General features: G+C 28.5%; 2 protein-coding genes and 1 long non-coding RNA gene across 4 annotated transcripts in view; 2 read left to right on the top strand and 1 right to left on the bottom strand.

Annotated features, from left to right (window-relative positions):
• Positions 1-2,536: 2,536 nt before the first annotated feature.
• LOC113374584 lies at positions 2,537-2,976 on the bottom strand. The gene is made up of 2 exons (XR_003367000.1): positions 2,836-2,976; positions 2,537-2,623 (listed from the first exon to the last, which is right to left on the bottom strand). It is a non-coding gene; the product is annotated as an uncharacterized LOC113374584 (long non-coding RNA).
• Positions 2,977-5,144: 2,168 nt separating this feature from the next.
• On the top strand, positions 5,145-7,022 carry LOC113374580 (MIT domain-containing protein 1-like). The gene is made up of 4 exons (XM_026614563.1): positions 5,145-5,429; positions 5,491-5,729; positions 5,969-6,168; positions 6,848-7,022. Exons 1-4 carry the CDS (start codon positions 5,279-5,281, stop codon positions 6,990-6,992), a joined length of 735 nt encoding a protein of 244 aa, XP_026470348.1. The 5' UTR covers positions 5,145-5,278; the 3' UTR covers positions 6,993-7,022.
• Positions 7,023-7,629: 607 nt separating this feature from the next.
• Positions 7,630-18,248, top strand: part of LOC113376611 (kelch-like ECH-associated protein 1) — a 36,716-nt gene continuing 26,097 nt past the window's right edge. Inside the window, exons 1-15 of one of the 2 annotated variants that reach the window (XM_026616596.1) lie at positions 7,630-7,819; positions 7,908-8,147; positions 11,779-11,892; positions 12,129-12,293; positions 12,368-12,517; positions 12,594-12,710; positions 13,476-13,637; positions 13,720-13,911; positions 13,971-14,102; positions 14,270-14,349; positions 14,493-14,576; positions 14,699-14,820; positions 14,887-14,962; positions 16,009-16,109; positions 16,181-16,711. In XM_026616596.1, the coding sequence (XP_026472381.1) occupies positions 7,992-8,147; positions 11,779-11,892; positions 12,129-12,293; positions 12,368-12,517; positions 12,594-12,710; positions 13,476-13,637; positions 13,720-13,911; positions 13,971-14,102; positions 14,270-14,349; positions 14,493-14,576; positions 14,699-14,820; positions 14,887-14,962; positions 16,009-16,109; positions 16,181-16,704 (2,175 nt within the window). In that variant the 5' untranslated portion in view covers positions 7,630-7,819; positions 7,908-7,991 and the 3' untranslated portion in view covers positions 16,705-16,711. The remainder of the gene's footprint in view (positions 7,820-7,907; positions 8,148-11,778; positions 11,893-12,128; positions 12,294-12,367; positions 12,518-12,593; positions 12,711-13,475; positions 13,638-13,719; positions 13,912-13,970; positions 14,103-14,269; positions 14,350-14,492; positions 14,577-14,698; positions 14,821-14,886; positions 14,963-16,008; positions 16,110-16,180; positions 16,712-18,248) is intronic. The other variant, XM_026616597.1, reaches the window with a different exon arrangement.

Raw genomic sequence — 18,248 nt, 5'->3', positions numbered from 1 at the left:
AAAATTTAGATGAATTATATGAATCAATTTTGGAATAATAAGCTGCAATTTTAGGACGTACAAGCATGTGTCTGTGCGCTATAATTATTATACTTACAGATAATTTAAATGAATTTAATAGATATCAATTAGAAATCATAGTGTTTAGATTTAATTGAAAGCGAAAACTTTAATGAGTTACTCACGTATCGTAGGTATATTCTAAATAGTTCATAAAAGTTCAAAATAGCATTCCTGATGATATTTGTATTGAATACCTACATTATACAAAAGATCAATCTTCAAGTGATTACTTCTGATGTGTCGAGCATAAGTGACATCGGTTTTCATTTAAAAATATAGATAGCATTATGTTACCAATTGAAAATAGCCCCTTCCTGGCATTGATCCATCAATAGAAAAAGTCATCAGTTCCACAGAAATTGATAATAGAAATATAATAACCGTTTGGGTTACCGTCTATAAAAAAAATCTACATTGTTTAAGTAAGCACAACAGCTCATAGAATTCGTTAAGATCTAATTTTTGTTGAAAATATGAAAAAATAAAAAATTTGTGATCCTCTGCAGGTAAGCTCCGTTTCTTATTACATAAGTGATAATTGGTTACAAATAAGCATAAATGACTTCACAAATTACACGAAGATGAAAAGTTTGCCATCAATGGTTGCACAAACAAAAATTCACACCATTCACACAACATAAATAAATAGCAATATCACTCATTCGCTGTAAGATTTATAAATATTAGGTGGATATAAAATGGTTTTATATCAACTATTAATGTAAGGGATGGACCGGATGAATGAAATACTCTAATTATTTATACAAGTAGATTGTGATTTATACATATTTGTTCAAATGATCCAATTGTTAATGAGACAGACGGAGAACAAAATTGAAAAAAAAATGGCAAGTTGCATGAACTTTCCCAAATGTGCAATAATTGCCTTAATCAACTAAAATTTACATTCAGATATATAGATTCAACTGTTTATTTTGAAAATAAAGTTTTTACTTTCAACTAAATCTGAACATTACGATTTCCAATTGATATCTCTCAAATTCATTTAAATTATCTGTAAGTATAATAATTAGGCCTGTGCATGCGTACAGACACATGCTTATACGTTCTAAAATTGTAGCTTATTATTCCAAAATTGATTTATCACCATGTTAAATTTAATTTAATTTTTTTTTTTTAGGAAACAAAAAATTATTTTGTGATTATTAAGCATCTTTACGTACCACATTACAGAAACGACTTTTGACAAAATTTTGACTACCATTGTTTCAAACCTTGATTAATTTTTAAAATTATACGTTATACAATAATATAGTCGTAATATTTTAGTATGTTCTTTAAGACCATGATATCTATCGTTAAAAATGTTTCATGAAAATTGTCAGATTTTTTTTTACATTCAATTACAAGAAAACGGCCCGGTCGATCTTCATTGAATATTAATCAACACCATTCGATACATCGAATGGCTTTTAAATTTTTGAAATCAGTTCAGCCGTGTTTGAGAAAACGTCGACGAAAGGTCAAAAATCGGCTCACATCAGCCATACACACGCATGCTTTTTCCAAATTTGGTTTTATTGATTCAGAATGGCTTGAAACGAGAAATGATTAAATTAGCAAATTGGATTTTTTTTTGCGAAAACAAACTTTTTCTTCGGGAAGTTAAAAAGGGGCATTCAAAATACTTGTATCATTCTTAGATAAGGCTCTACATCTAAAATTTATGTGATAAACTTTCTTCACTTTGCATCTATTGTAGAATAATTGAGTAAAAAAGTAAATTCACTTATCAATTTATTTTTATGTCAGTTTACAATGTTAATTATCAATATCTTAAGCAATTTAAATATAATACATTTATGTATAAATTGTGCAAACATCAGATGATTAACATTTCTTTTGCTCTGCGTACATTTTATTTTGCGGTGTAAAACACAACCAGGAATGGAATAAAATGAATGAATCTTCTGGAAAATATTCAAAATAAAAATACATCAGTGAGAATGCGTTGAAGCCAATTTACATCCAGACAAATGAATTCCTGTGTGTCAGTAATATTAGGTGAATAAATTTCCGATTCAAGGAAAATTACCACTTCATTATTAGACTTAGCCAACATTCAATAAGATGAAATATCATAGTCTTTGGCCAGGAAAATTAACATAATCCGAAATGGTTGTTGAATCCAAAGCTGGTCCATTCATGGTTCCACCAACAGGTCAGATAATAACACCATCTTCATACCCTGATTCTTTATTTGTGGATTTCATATAGTAAAATCTAGATCCAGCTAGACCAATAGAGATCCATATGAGAAAATTTTGATAAGCATACCGGCTCAAAATATGCATTATCAAAAGATTTGTATCACCTCAACATTTCAAGAAAAAACAGTGTGTGAATAATATCAGGTTGTTGGGATTGTTGAATGAGAAGCCGAAGGGGTTTAATTCATGGATTCGCTAACAGGTCAGATAATAACACCATCTTTATATTTTGATTCTTTACTTGTGGATTTTATATCAAATTTTCTAGACCTAGCTAAATCAGTCTAGATCCACATGAGAAAATTTTAATAAGGATACCGGGTAAAAATCTGAAAATATAATAAAAAATAAAAAATTATATGTACATAATTAAAATAACTCCTTACAAAAATAAAACAGTTCAATCATTCAAATAAATTGTTGTTTACATATTGGTATATAAACCATTATTTATTAAACTTGTCAAAGTGAACTGAATTTTAGTTCATCTGCAATATTGTATTTTGTATAAATTAAACTAATTAAGAACTATAAAACTTACTAAAATTAGTTTGAAATTCTTCTATTTATGACAACAGGTGGCAAATAAACGTTTGACGCACGCAAAACAATAAGAAGTATAAAACGTGATAGTGTTTCATTTTATAATCATCCTGATCCTCTTTATTTAATTTATTTTTTTTACTATCATTATTTTATACGTCGTAATAATGAACGGAACGGCGAATAAAAAAACAAATGAGATGTGTTTACATTGACACGAAGCTAATTTCTGCTAATATCACATTTCTTTGTCATACCAACATACGACGCTCAACCGAGAATAAATGAAAGACTATGTGCGTCAAACAAAACTGTCAAACGTCAAAATAGTACACCCATTGTTATATTGTCTCTCACCTCTCACATTTATACACCTTTTAGACAGTTAAATAGAAATCCCAATTGTAAGTATATAATTATTTATGAAAGCGGTTCTTTTACATATACACGGTCATACATTGTCTCTTCACAACCAATATTATTTCAGGGAAACAAACATATAGTTATTCAAAACCTAGTACAGTTTTGTTAGAAATTATTAGGAAATTTTTAATTAGGGCTTTGCAGAGTGTTTTAGTATAATTATTTTATTTACCCAGGTAAATGTTATTCAGGTTGTTTTTGTTTGCTTAGTGTGTTTTAATCCTATTGTAGGGTTCACTGAATTAAGATTAGGACTTCAGCCTGAACATCAAAATAGCTACAAGAGTCTTGTAGCATGTAACATCTGATTATTAGAACTCATATGTATGCATGTATATATGTATATATATTTATATATATTAAAGGCTAGCATATGTATAGTAATGTAATAAACTTAAGTTCAGTCCGATATTGTTGCCTATTTTTATCTTTAAGTGATCTGATTACTTTTTCTAACAATGATTAACATAGGTAATAAGAAACACAATTAAAACCATCTATTTCATCAAATATTTTTATTCAAAATATATACACATACTATTTACAATATAAAGCATGTCACAGGAAACATGTAATAAATAATATAGAATAAATATAAATAATATAGAATAAATATAAATAATATAGAATAAATATAAACATTGAAATTAAACATAAAAAGAAGGATGCTTTATATTTGTTTTAGTGGAGGAGGAAAGGTGTGTAATGTCTTCAAAAGATACCGAAGAAGATTGGGCAGGTGAAGGGTTAGGGATATTATTATGAACTTGGCTCACATGACGAGTTAATAAATATTTGAATTTTTAAAGTTTTAAGGCAGAAAGCACACGCATTGGGATAAACAGCTCTTGGCTCTTTGTCATGTTTTTGTCTCATGTGGCGATACAAGGAGCTACGAGCTGTGAATGGAATCTGACACTCGGTACAGAAAAAGTCGCTGTCCATGTTGCCACATAAGTAATGTAATAAAGTGAAATATAAAATAAAAGTAATGAAGGTAATAAAACGTATCGTAATAAATGTAAAGAAAATTAGAAGCTAAAAAGTAAATATATAAAGTGAGTATCTAAATGATATTAATTCTAAACTAAATATAAACTTAAATGAGCAAAATCTAAAAATAAGCTTATAAAATAGAATGTAACCTAATGTAAATGAGCAAAATCTAAAAATAAGCTTATAAAATAGAATGTAACCTAAAGTGAAATAAAAGTAAGTATCTAAATAGTAAAAATATGAAACGAAAAATAAACTTACGCAAGCTAAGAAAAAATCTAAAAAAACACGTAACTAAACTAAAAAGAAACTTACTAAACGAAAATCTAAGTAAAAAACACTTATTGTAACTATGAAATATGAAAAATAAGCATGAATTATAATAAGAAGCTTACTAGAGCAAAAAAAGCAACGCAAGGAAAGCGATCCAGAGCAAAAAAAACGAAAAACCGAACCGAAATATGTGAAAAAAACTGTTATAAACAAATAAAAAAAAGAATAGAATTAGAAATAGCAACAGAACGAAAGAATTCTAATTACACGAAAAGAAAAAGCAGAAAATATAATAAAACGCTTACTTGAAACGAAACCGACGCGACGCTATACCCTAACAAAAATGAGAAAAGAACGCGGGACTAAATATTCCACGAAATGACAGGTTATGCCATAGATAAAAGAAGAGTATATGGGTTATGCTCTATCCCGGAGCCAACTTCAGAGCGTAGGTGTTTTTGAAACGTCAAAACCTATCTGTCATGTATCAGAATTTAGTGGCTCCTGTTTAATTGCTGAGATTTAAAATGTCAATCGGTCATCGGTCAGTGTCAACTTCCAGATAAAAAAAAACTATCGCCAACAAGAACGCCCAGGTGTACCAAGTGTCAATTTTATTGACATGCCCCTGCTTCTGTTGGGGATTATTTAAATATTTTGGTCGGGTACATACGTACTTAATTCATATAATAGAATTTTTGTTGTTTTACTATATCTAACAACTATTTTTAACAATTTATAATTGAAATATGAGCACTGAAGTACCAGCAGTTCTTAGACCAGGTAGCGAATGTATCAAAATCCTTACTGAGGCCACAATGCTATCGAATCGAAGTGATTTTATAAATAGTTTAAACGCTTACCAAGACGGCATTGAAATGTTATTAGAAGCATCCAAAAGTAAGTTCCGAATTACTGTTTGAAAAAGTGCTGTGCCAAGTCTTAAATTATCTGATTAAAGGTGAGCAAAATATCAAGTATAAAACTATCCTCCAAGAAAAAGCTTTGCAATATATAAGCTTTGCAGAGTTGTTAAAAGAGAAAATAAAGAAAGAGATATCTGGGAAAGAAACGTATAAATCGATCGAGATTAAGAATAATTCGAAAGGTTTTGGTTACTCACATATCATAGGCCCATATTGTAATCAGCATGTTCATCGTGTATCTGTTGAAGACCCTTATGTGCGATCACATCATCAGGTAAAACTAGCTGGTATATTTGTATTTAATAAATTGGGTATTTGACAGTTTACCTTTACTAGTGACACAATTCAAATCATGGTAACAATATAAATTTGTGATTACAGTTTAAATTATATATAGAAAATACATAAAGATTCTTTTTGTCAGCATGTTTCATCATCTTTTATACAATTTTTAAATTTTGAAAATATAAATTTGCATTTCAATAAAATATACAGTTTAGTGTTTTGTTTCAGATAAATAACTTTGTTTACTTTGTTGAAATTATTACAAAACTCTGTATCAACCTAAAAAAAATTCATTTAACAACAACTAGCTCGAAAGAAAGCGTAGCATTACAAACGGAAGCTTTTAAGGATCTCAAAGCAAGCTTAGCCGAGAATAATGTTGGTTTGAGTGTGGAATATTCTGAAGTCCTCCATGATAGACAAATTAGGTGTGTTGTTAGAGAATTTTTTATTAGTAAGATAACCAACCGTTTATACGAAGTAAAAATATTTTATTTAACTATTTGTTTTGCTGAGTTTTACATCAAATATTTTGCTTTGCATACATATCAATATTAGAAATGTCTTCAAAATTACTAATTCTTGAGTAATAGCAATAATTCTGTTTAAAATTAGATAGTAATAAATTAGTTTGAATTAATACAGCATGTTAATTATACAATTATTATACAATTGCATTTTGAACCAGAAGTATGCTCTTTTCTTGATGATGTATTATCAAGCATGCACAAATGTCGACTTTGTTTCATAAATAAAATATTTATTCTTCATTACTTATAAATCTTTTAATCTCTATTTTTCTGCTCTAAATATAATAAATTAAATAATTCTAATGTTATAGATAGATAAACTTTATTTAATTAAAATATTTTATGATTTGTGTCAATACGATAAGTATTTTGATCACAATATTACAGCATGACTATCATAATATCAGTCATATTCATTAATAACTTAAGGTTTAACTTTTGTAAATAGGTATTGTATTTAAATTTGTATAAATAGGTTTTTCTATAAAACATATATTAATTTTACATTTTGTATTAAATCCTGTGTTTACATGATGTTTTGCATTTAATGTTTTTATATCATTTTTTTTTTTTGTAGGTTTGATACCGGCTGGGTAGTAAAAATTGGCAGAGGACTGGATTACTTTAAGAAACCCAAGTACAAGTTTGGGCTAGGTCAGAATGATCAAGATTATCGTGAATGCTATGAGACTAATATAGACATAATTTACATTAAAAATTGAATTTTAAACTTAATGCTCTAAAAAAATAAAATTGCAGATTGTACGGTTATTTTTCATGATTATCTGTGATGTTTTAAACATTAGCTATTTTTTATGCAAAGTTGATGTTATAAAATTTTAAACGTTGTGTATTACGTTTAATAAAGTATTTTATTATTTTTTGACATTGAGTTTTAAGATACCTTAGTGACTGTAGCAAGTAGCAAGAAAAGATCAATTTAAACTGAAATTTAAGTGCCACTTTGTAATTATGAGGCAAGGGTATGTGCATATATATGTAAATAAATATAAGGTTGTCAAATATCTCCCTTCCGCCTTTTTGTATTATAAACCAAGAGCAAAAAAGCGAAAGGGAGATATTTGACAACCTAATACTTTGAAATCAGAAATCGAACGATAGATGTATTCAAAAATTATATAGAACATTATTATGTGGCTACTTTTGTCAAAATAAAAAAGAAAACTGGTAGTAAACTTTTTGATTCATTATATTGCACAGGGTGTAAATATCCTCTATTATTACATATTGTTTATTGTCTGGTTTCTACTATAATTTGTAGGTTATTTTTAAATTTTATTTTCATAAAATATCGTTAACATGAAGTCCAAACGAAGTTATTCAGGTATTCATGATTTTCAATATATAATGTAAATACCAGTACGTTGTGAACAAAAAAAAATAAAATTGGATATGTTTAGTTATGCAGATGTCTACCTTTGACATTCAGGGAAGTGAGCGTATGATATGACAAAAACTGCTTTATAAGGATGAATAATCTGTTTTGTTTGAAATAATCATTACTAGATAGTAAATTAAATAAAATAATGTGAGTGTTTTGTCAAATTTAAAATTAAATTTGTACAAATTTAATAAACTTTATTTTAATACAAATTAAGATAAATTAAATGTTGTAGGTGCACTTAACATAACCTATTAAAAAATAATGTAAATATCAATCACTTCGTTGTCAATGGAATATTATAGATTGAATTTTGTAAATGGATCCTCAAGCAGGGAATATGATTAATCTATCTGGTGAAAGTAATCGATTAGATTGCGAATTTGATGAAAATGACTTAAGCAGCTCTGGAAAAACTACAGAGATGGGGGACATGTCCTTTTGCATGTCCAATTATCTACAAGAGGCAATGAAGGTATAATATTAAATGTGCACTGGTTACTTAAATTAATTTTCTTTTGATCATAATAAGAATTCTGTAATTAGGATCATAGAATTGTTGCACACGAGTAGTTGTCATCGTTAATACCTAACTAATTTATTGTATATTTTCATTTAGTGAAGTTTTACAAATTTATTGAAGAAATATTACAGATTCACAAGAGAATTACTTGATTTTTATATCTTCTGTATTTTTTGTTTTTATTTCTTATCTACAAATTGAATTATGTAAAATAATTATTGCTTAGTCAATAAAAACTTATATACAGTCAACCCTCCGTTAATGCAGTATGGGGACCTTGTTATAAAAATCTCGGATTTAAGATAGAATCCAGGTTAATTCGTAGAGCATTCTAAGTAGTCTTGCTACAGCGTTGTATGGGAACTGTGCTATGAGAGATTCAGAATTAGTACAAGTCGCTTCATTTTTATGGAGCTATATGGAGACCAAGATGTAAAAGACAATTTATATACAAATTGAAATGCCATAACAAAGGCCATTAAAAAATTTGAATTCAAGGGTTTATATTAGGAAATAATAAAAAAATGAAACAAACACTAAAAAACTGTTTTCTACCAAAAGCATTTTTTTTATAAAACTATAATGTTCTGTGAAAAAATCATTGTAATTAATCTGATGCCGTACACAGTTATTATATAAACTGGCATGTTTATATAAATATATTGTAAAAGATAAAATAGTCAATAACAAAACCTATATTAAAACTTTTTACAACCATACTTTGTTACTATATTCATTCATAGGTTGTGCAGTTTATCAAATTTGTTTATTTAAATGTCACATCACATCTATAACACTAAATAACATTTCTAGGACCACAAGAAAATATAATGACACCGTTGCTCCAAGTTTTGAAGAAATAAGACTTTTGTTTATATATATATATATATATATATATATATATATATATATATATATACAGTGCTGGATTTACAGTAGGGGCAATCGGGGCTACTGCCCAGGGCGTCAAATTTTTGGGGGCGGCAAAATTTGGATAGTGAGAAAAAAATTCTATACAATATAATTAAATTTTTTTACCAACATTTTTATATTTCAAGAAATATAATTAACAAAACATAATACGATTGCAATGAAAAATTTGGGTTGAAATAACCGATCATTAAAATTTATTATTTTGCCTTGCCTCCCTCTCCGAACGTAAATTATCAAATTGGTTAATAAATTATTAAATTTGGCAATTTGGCTAATATAAAGATCCGTAAACAAGCTGAAAGTTTAAGAAAAATATTTACTTCAGTTCTCGAGCCCTCTAAAAATGACGAATTTGTGCACTTCCAAGCTTATAGCGTCGAAAAAATATTTAACTAGTGACTCATGGCATTGTGTCTTAAGACAAATTATTGAAACATCCCGTACTAAAAATTACATTTTATAAAAAGCTTTTCAACTTTTTGCAAAGCAATAGCGCTGCGTAGCTGTTTCAGAGAAGAAAAATCGAAACTCAATTACCATTTTTCGTAATTGCCTTTGCTAAAAACTAATCAGCACGTCTCCCCATCAATACAAATCTAATATTTTTTAATTATTTAAGTCGATTTCGGGAACACGGATCAACCGATTTAAATGATTCAATTCCTATTTATAAGGAGATGTGCTGATTAGTTATTGGCCAAGGCAGGTCCAACTGTTTTGAAGATACGGGCCAAAATGCCAAAAATGATTCAGTTTACATTTATATGCGTTCTGTAACATTGTTTATCCGTTAGACTGCGACGCGGCGTTTACGCGCTTTTATATTTTGTCCCTACGCAGCTGAAGCAGCGCGATTGCTTTAAAAAAAAGTTCGAAAGTTCGTAAAATTTCAGGGATGGGGCGGCATTTTTGTCAGTGCCCCGGGGCGCCAAATTTCTGAATCCGGCCCTGTATATATATATATATATATATATATATATATATATATATTTTTTTTTTTTTTTTGAGTATATAAATTTGTTGTTAATATATATTAAAACGAGTGTGTTGAGTCAGGCAATATCACCTAGAAATAATTCAAAAAATAAGAATCAGTATAATTCAGAACACATAAATAACCTTCAGCATAATATTGATTTCCTAGACCCGAGTATTTTATATTTTGAAACCAATATATTTAAAAGAAGATTTAGTGAAGGTTGTCTAATATTGTTAAGCAATAAAGCAATTAACCAGAGACTTGACAACTATTAGGCCTGCAATGATTACAAGATATTCTTAAACAATTTTTCAAACAATATTATTAATGAATGAAGTGTGTCCCTTTTTTATTACTTTCTGAAACAATATGTTTTACCAGTTCGCACATTTTTTTAAAAAAATCTTTTTAAACACATTTTAAATCTTTTAAAACAATTCACTCAGCATTTAGACTTCAACAACCATGTACACAAATTTAGTTTTTTAACTCTAATTCATAATTAGTGTAGTGTAGTGTTTAATTGTTTTTGTCTGTAAGTACCTATCTTTAAGTTCAATATGTTGTATCAATTTTCTTTTCTAAATTAATTATAAAAAAACTTTTTAGTTTTCCACTGAATGACGATCTCGATGAAGACTAAAACATATGGATTAATAAAGCTATTTTCCTAATTGCTTTAGTTTATTTTTTTACTTGTTGATATTGCTTGACTCAACACACTCGTTTTAATATATATATATATATATATATATATATATATATATATATATATATATATATATACTAGCAAACCCGACAAACTTCGTTTCGCCACCAGATGGTTTCGTGAGAAAGATGAAGAAATTTTTTGTTTGTTTTATAATTGATAAGGAAAAATTTGATCTTATACAACAGTAATGAATTTATTTTGATTACAAAAATGAAGTGTTTTTTAGTTGAACTTTTCTAAGTAAATGAAAGTGAATCCGCAAATTATCCGTTTCATTGAAGTGCTCTTTGGTAAACCACATTTTTTGTTTTTTGGTCTGACATTAACACAAACAAAGCGGATGGTTTTCCAACTCGTGAAATGGCAACGTATACCTGCCCATGTGCAAAACAATGATTTTTTAAATAATCTATTTGAAATTTATCCCGCAAACACTAAGCGATTGGCCTTGCGACTTGTTATTGCGAACGCAAGGCAAACTGCAAATTGCAATCGTTTGAAGTCAAACGGAAAACCAGTCGGAATCATTGGTATGTCACCAAATCGCCAGCAATTTTTGATTGAATGGTGAAATTCAGTGCGTGTACATCATTATTCTTTGCGGCAAGAATTGCTCGTTGACTTAACCAAGCATAATTCTGATAATTCTTACTAATGTCATTACTCGAATTTTTAATTACGGTGCGTGAAGTTCCAGCAATTTGCAGTAGGGCACGATGCCATGCACGACTAACTTTCTTAGCTATAAACCTTGCGGAGCCCGGGACCTTTCCAACGAATGCAAAATTGTCGAAATCGGTTCGTGCGTTCTGGAGTTATTTCGTCAGGAAGGAAAACCCGACCTATTTTTATATATATAGAAGATATATATATATATATATATATATATATATATATATATATATATATATTCTCATGCATATATTGTTTTATGTTTATTGAGTAATATAAAAATTTAGATGATGTTTATAATGAGGAGTCACAATATGTTAACGGATGTAGTGCTGGAAGTGGACACTGAGCAGTTTCATGTTCATAAGGTTGTTCTTGCAGCTGCAAGTCCGTATTTCAAGGTACATACAGTTACCCTCCACACTTTTTACATTTCTCATTCAATTCATCCTCTTAGAATTAATACTTTCAATTTCAATTTCAAATTGTACATTTGTATATATAATAAAATTGATTTCAACTCGATTATATTATAAATCTAAAATGTTATTGAATGTAATTTGAATTGAAATACTATGGTAATTACTTCTAACTTATTGTTGTAAATTAGATTTTAATTGAATATATATGGTTTAAGGCAATGTTTACTGGTGGGCTTAAGGAAACTGAAATGTCTCGAATCAAGTTACAAGGCGTTTGTCCAACTGCTATGGGACGAATTATTTATTTCATGTACACAGGAAAAATCAGAGTGACTGAAGTGACTGTTTGTCAGTTACTTCCTGCTGCAACAATGTTTCAGGTTATTTTTAGACATTTTTCTTTGTTGCATAAAGAAAAAACAAGTCATAGATTTTCACTATAATTTTACTATAGGTGACGAATGTGGTAGATGCATGCTGTGTATTTTTGGAGAGACAATTAGATCCTACAAATGCAATTGGCATAGCTGATTTTGCCGAAAAATATGGCTGTAGTGATTTATGTCATAAGGCCAATCAATATATTGAACAACACTTTACACAGGTTGTTTTAATGTAATAAATTATTTATACTTAGCCTTCTTATATTTATACAATTCTTTTATACAATTTTTTCATAGATTTGCCAAGAGGAGGAGTTTTTGAAATTATCTGCTATGCAACTTATTGCACTAATACGCAAAGATGAATTAAATGTACAGGAAGAACGAGAAGTATATAATGCAGTTTTAAAATGGGTATTTTATAAGTTATAAAAATATAGTACTAATTAAAATTGTATCTGTAATATGAATATCTTATTTTTTGACTTCACGAAAGAGAAGTTTACGTTTTTGCGTAAGAATCCGATTTGCTAATTTTATGTTTTTGTTATGTTTTTTGATGTAACTTGATAAGGACTAGTGTTTATCAGTTTTGTCTGCCAAACTTGCCCACAAGTTTTAATTAATTTTAAAAATACTAAAATTGTTTGAACTGGATATAGATTGCAAATCACGTTGATTACTTTTCGGTAAAGATCAGCTGGGCCGTTTTTTCGTAATTATATGTTTAAATTTTATCAAACTTTCTATAATAATAGATTTTCTAGTCAGAAATAACATACTAAAATATTATAGGCCTATGATACGAGGTTGAAATATGAAAAATCATCAAAGCTTAGAATTTCGAAGCGAGCCATAGTGATTCTAATCAGAATCTATGTCATCAAGTATGTACATATGTACGTTCTGTGGTGTTTTGTACTGATAGCAACTGACTACAGCTTACGTCCCAACATTAAATAAAATACATTTTTACAAAAGAACACAAGTGTTAAACAAGTTAATTTAATATATACAATTACAGATATTATAAGTATGTTTGATTAGAAATCATATTGATTATTTCTATTGTTAGTGAAAGCTAAAATTTTATTTTTGAATTAAACACTTGAAAATTTTACCTAAATAGCTGAATTTTATTTTTAAGTTGAACTTATAAACTTATAAACTTTTTCATAGGTAAAATACAGTGAAGATATTAGATATCCCAAAATGGAAAGCATATTGTATGCTGTACGATGTCAATTCCTAACTCCAAATTTTTTGCAAGATCAAATGAAAAACTGTGATGTTCTTAAGAAGGTTCCTGCTTGTCGAGAGTACCTGGCTAGAATATTTAAGGTATAAATTGAATTGATCATCCAATATTTTACTTATTTAAAGAAATAGCAAGATTATTATGATAATAATTATTATATCATAGGACTTGACTCTGCATAAAAGGCCTGTTGTTAAGGAACGCACACCAAACACTCCAAGAGTTATTTATGTTGCTGGAGGCTATCTTAGAAGTAGTTTAGATATATTAGAAGGTTATAATGTTGATGATCGAAGTTGGATATCACTGCCAAAATTAACAGTTCCGAGATCTGGTTTGGGCGGAGCTTTTTTAAAGGTAATATTTTCTTATAAAAATGTATTGATTAAAGTCATTATAAGAAAAATATTTTGCAGGGTACTTTTTATGCAGTTGGAGGTCGTAACAATTCTCCTGGTTCATCTTATGATTCAGATTGGGTTGACAGATACAACCCTTTAACAGAAAATTGGCGACCTTGTGCACCCATGTCTGTACCTAGAAATAGGGTAAATGAATGATGTAATGTTTTCATTTTTTTGAAAGCTATATATTTTCAAACAATTATATTTTGCAGATAATAGCTTTCTTAGAAAATGTACTAGAAACATAGTCTACCAAATTAAAGAAGAATTTATGTTGTTGTGTGAATTTGTTCTTCTTTTATTTTTTTTAGGTGGGTGTGGCAGTAATGGACGGTTTATTGTATGCAGTAGGAGGTTCTGCTGGTTCCGATTATCACAATAGTGTTGAATAGTAAGAACCTAATTAAATACTTAAACACTTCATTTTTTTGTATATATTTTGTTGGGTGACAAATTGAAATTATAGTGCATTTGTTAAATGACTGTTAAGATTTTTTCAACATAAGATAATTTGATAAATATGGTATTTTATAGTTATGATCCAGATGAAGATGTATGGACAACTGTGAAATCAATGCATTTTAAAAGACTTGGGGTCGGAGTTGCAGTTGTTAATAGGTAGAAATTATACATTTAGTGTAATGTTTGAATATTTTTATTCTAGAAAACTTTTATAACACTGTCTTACATATTATGATAATATTGATATTAAATTTTTTTTATTAATATGATAATTTCAGGTTACTTTATGCTATTGGTGGTTTTGATGGAGTTAATCGGCTATCAAGTGTTGAATGTTATCACCCAGAAAATAATGAGTGGACCATAGTGGAGCCAATGAATACCCCTCGGAGTGGTTCTGGTATATTTATATATGATTTGTATGTATACATAATGTGAATATAAAAATAATCATAATGTAACATAGGTGTTGCAGCTTTAAATCAGTACATATATGTAGTCGGAGGTTATGATGGATATCGTCAGTTGTCTACAGTAGAAAGGTAATTTTTAGAGAAATATATTTCTCAAGTTTTAATTAATTTTCAGACTCTGGAATGCTCTAATAAATTAAATTTGCTACTTTCTATTTTAATTAATGTTCTGTTTTGTTATTGGGCAAAGATGAAACATTGATTTTAATATTTTGTTTTATTAGAATATTCAGAAACAATTAGTATTAATTTAAATTTAGAGCAACAAAAATATATACAGTGGTACCCTGACTTACGAGTGACTTAACAAAGACTGCTTTGAGCTTTGAGCAAGTAAGAGTTTTCTCAAAAAATGTTAATAACGAAATGAAAATATGAAAAATTTTGTCAGTTGTTAGATGATTTTTCTACCATATAAATATTTTGCCTGTTTTATGCTATTAAATTATTTTATAGTTAGTCATTTCAATTAAATAATATATTAATATTAATTGTGTGGTAAAGATTTACCCATATTGAGGATTATTTAACATTTGAAATTTTGACTATACATTAATAGTTATTGTGCAGTTATATATGTTGTGTTAACATTTTTTGCTTTTTGTACAATATTATTTATTTGTATAACCATGGGTCCAAAGAAAAGGACCATGTCTATTGAATTAAATTGTGCAATTATTGTGAAATATAAGGATGGCGAGGATGTACGAACGTAACACTTCATGGATATGTATGTACTATGTTTAAACAGGAGTTGATAATGGGTATAAATTCAGCTAAATTCTTTACAACAATTTTTGAGTAGCTATCTGAGCCACAGCTTGAGCATGAGAATTGTTTAAATGTCTAACTCATTTTTGCAATATCATAAATGAAAAGGAAAAAACAATAATTAATAAATAGCTAATTTATTTTTGGTATTCAAAAAACCTAACAAAAACCACAGCACTGAAACGAATTATTGGAATTATATGAGAACAATTGTTTTGATTTACAAGCATGGTTACGGAACCAATAAAACTCGTATGTCGGGGTACCACTCTATATAAAATCTACATTTATATAAGCTTATTCACATTTAGGAAATTACTAAAATGTATTAAAATTTTCTTTAGATATGATACAGAACACAAAGCATGGGAGTTTGTTTCAAGTATAAAAATAGCTCGAAGTGCGTTATCCCTCACTGTGCTGGATGGAAAACTGTATGCAATGGGTAATTTTTTTTTTTAGAAAAAACAGACAAACAAGTGCACAGCTTATTTTTGTTGTTGTTTTATTTCACAGGTGGCTATGACGGTCAGAACTTTCTCAGTATAGTTGAAGTATATGATCCAGGTTCTGATAGCTGGGCTGAAGGTCATCCACTTACAGCTGGCCGGTCAGGTCATGCCTCAGCTGTATCCTATCAGCATTCATGTATTTTACTTCAAGGTGAAAATGAACAAGACATGACAAGTGGTGGCTCATTTTCAAAGAAAAAAAATTCACAATCCCCACCCCCTTCCTCATCGAGTGGGAACTCATCACAACCCAGTTCAAGTGCAAATTCTAATTATTTTTCACAAAATGAATCATCTCCTATGTCTCATCCACTCGTAAATCAAGATCTATTAAATGGTTCATTACAATCACGAAATGGTTCAAGTGACTATCCTTGTAAGGCACCTGACAATTGTGTGAATGCAATGTCTTTTATTAAACATTGCATAATGCCACATAATATGTCATTATGCAAAACTGTTAAATCTATCAAAATGTGTTATAGGAAATCTGTAAAGAATTCGAAGATTAAGAATGGAAATAGCTAATATTTAGGTAAGTTTTATATTAAAAGTTTGTATGAATGACATAAAGATTATTTCCATAATTTTGCAAAGCTAAAATATTGTGATTTGATGATTTAGTACTCAAGAATTCAGCATGACTATATATATATATATATATATATATATATATATATATATATCCATATCTATATATATATACAGGGTGTCCCATACCTTGACGTCAAGCTGAAATGAGGTCATAGTATTATCTAAAAAAAAATAGAAAATTTTGTTGTTTGGAAATTATGAGCCTTTAAGTGCTACCTAGAGCTTTGGTGAAATCATGATGATTTTTCAGTTATTGTGTTTAACTTTTATTAACTGAATTAATAATAATAACACTACATCTAAGCAAAGTGTCCAATTCAGTTTTTGTCACATTATGGAGATCTGTTTTTTTTAATTCGACAGATAAACTATATGATTTTAATATTGTTTTTAATCAGATATTACAAAACAATATTTATATTGCAAGCTGAGTTAAACTCCATCCTGAATCCAAGTGGTCAAAGGGTCTATTTGCAATTAAAAACATTTTTTTGATTAGTATTTTCAAGTGACAATGGAAATTATTTCTGCATGATATCAAGTTATTCGAAGCAAGGAATTGAATTGAGCATTTATGTTAAATTTAAAGTGCTCCTGATTCCAGTTTTATTATTAGTCATGACTTTCACAGCAGTCAATTGTACATAAGAGGGACCAAAGTAACATATGTGTGATCATTTTATAGCATGGACATAGCACATGTGATTAAGGCTACATGTTAACTTTAATTTTTTATTGAATTCTTCTGTTTAACGAATAATTAGACTTTAATTAAATTTTGTTATTTATTTATTTATATAATATTTTTCAATAAATTGAAAAATGTGTGATTGGCTTGTTGTCATATGGAATGAAATGATTGCATGGTTTGCTGAAATAAACACACACACACACACACACACACACATATATATATATATATATATATATATATATATATATAATATATATGTATATATAATTTTGTTCGTTCATTTTGTTTTGATCTTTTACAATATCCTTAATATTACTGTGACTACCACAAAATGTTTCTATATGAAAATTTCTTTGGAATTTTGTAAGTTAATTACGTGTTATTGAGTAAGAGATAAATTTATCAAAAGCAACATACCTGTAATGAATGTGATATAAATTTGTTTTAATAAGTACTGTCTTTAACTATGTACGTACAGTTTGGTACATAGAATTTTGGGTATACTCATATGAAATAAGCGGCTACGAGTTATTATCGCGTATTCCGAGAATATAAAGTATTTAAAATTTGAAAAATATGATTATTTTTTACTTCATTTGCTCTCGGCAATATGTTCAAATTGACTTCTCTCTTTAGCACATTAACTGTGTATTTGCTAAATTTTGCTTACTGAATCATCAAATCAAATTTTTACGCTTTACAAATCTGAAGAAATCTCGTTTTTTTATGAAAACGAGTATTCCATATTTCCTCTTTTATGGTCATGATTTATGCATTTCTGAGT

The sequence above is a fragment of the Ctenocephalides felis genome, unplaced genomic scaffold, assembly GCF_003426905.1.
Source record: "Ctenocephalides felis isolate EL2017-DRISC unplaced genomic scaffold, ASM342690v1 CF-g0.4_SCAFFOLD_01886, whole genome shotgun sequence".
NCBI lineage: Eukaryota > Metazoa > Arthropoda > Insecta > Siphonaptera > Pulicidae > Ctenocephalides > Ctenocephalides felis.
The sequence above is the reverse complement of the archived record's forward strand: the minus strand, read 5'-3'. Positions and strand labels throughout refer to the sequence as shown.

Excerpts from the sequence above, each read along its gene's own strand:
- LOC113374580 (XM_026614563.1), top strand. The coding sequence starts at position 5,279 with ATGAGCACTGAAGTACCAGCAGTTCTTAGACCAGGTAGCGAATGTATC. Across the intron at positions 5,730-5,968 it reads ATGTGCGATCACATCATCAG|ATAAATAACTTTGTTTACTT; the intron begins GTAAAACTAGCT and ends GTTTTGTTTCAG. Across the intron at positions 6,169-6,847 it reads CTCCATGATAGACAAATTAG|GTTTGATACCGGCTGGGTAG; the intron begins GTGTGTTGTTAG and ends TTTTTTTTGTAG.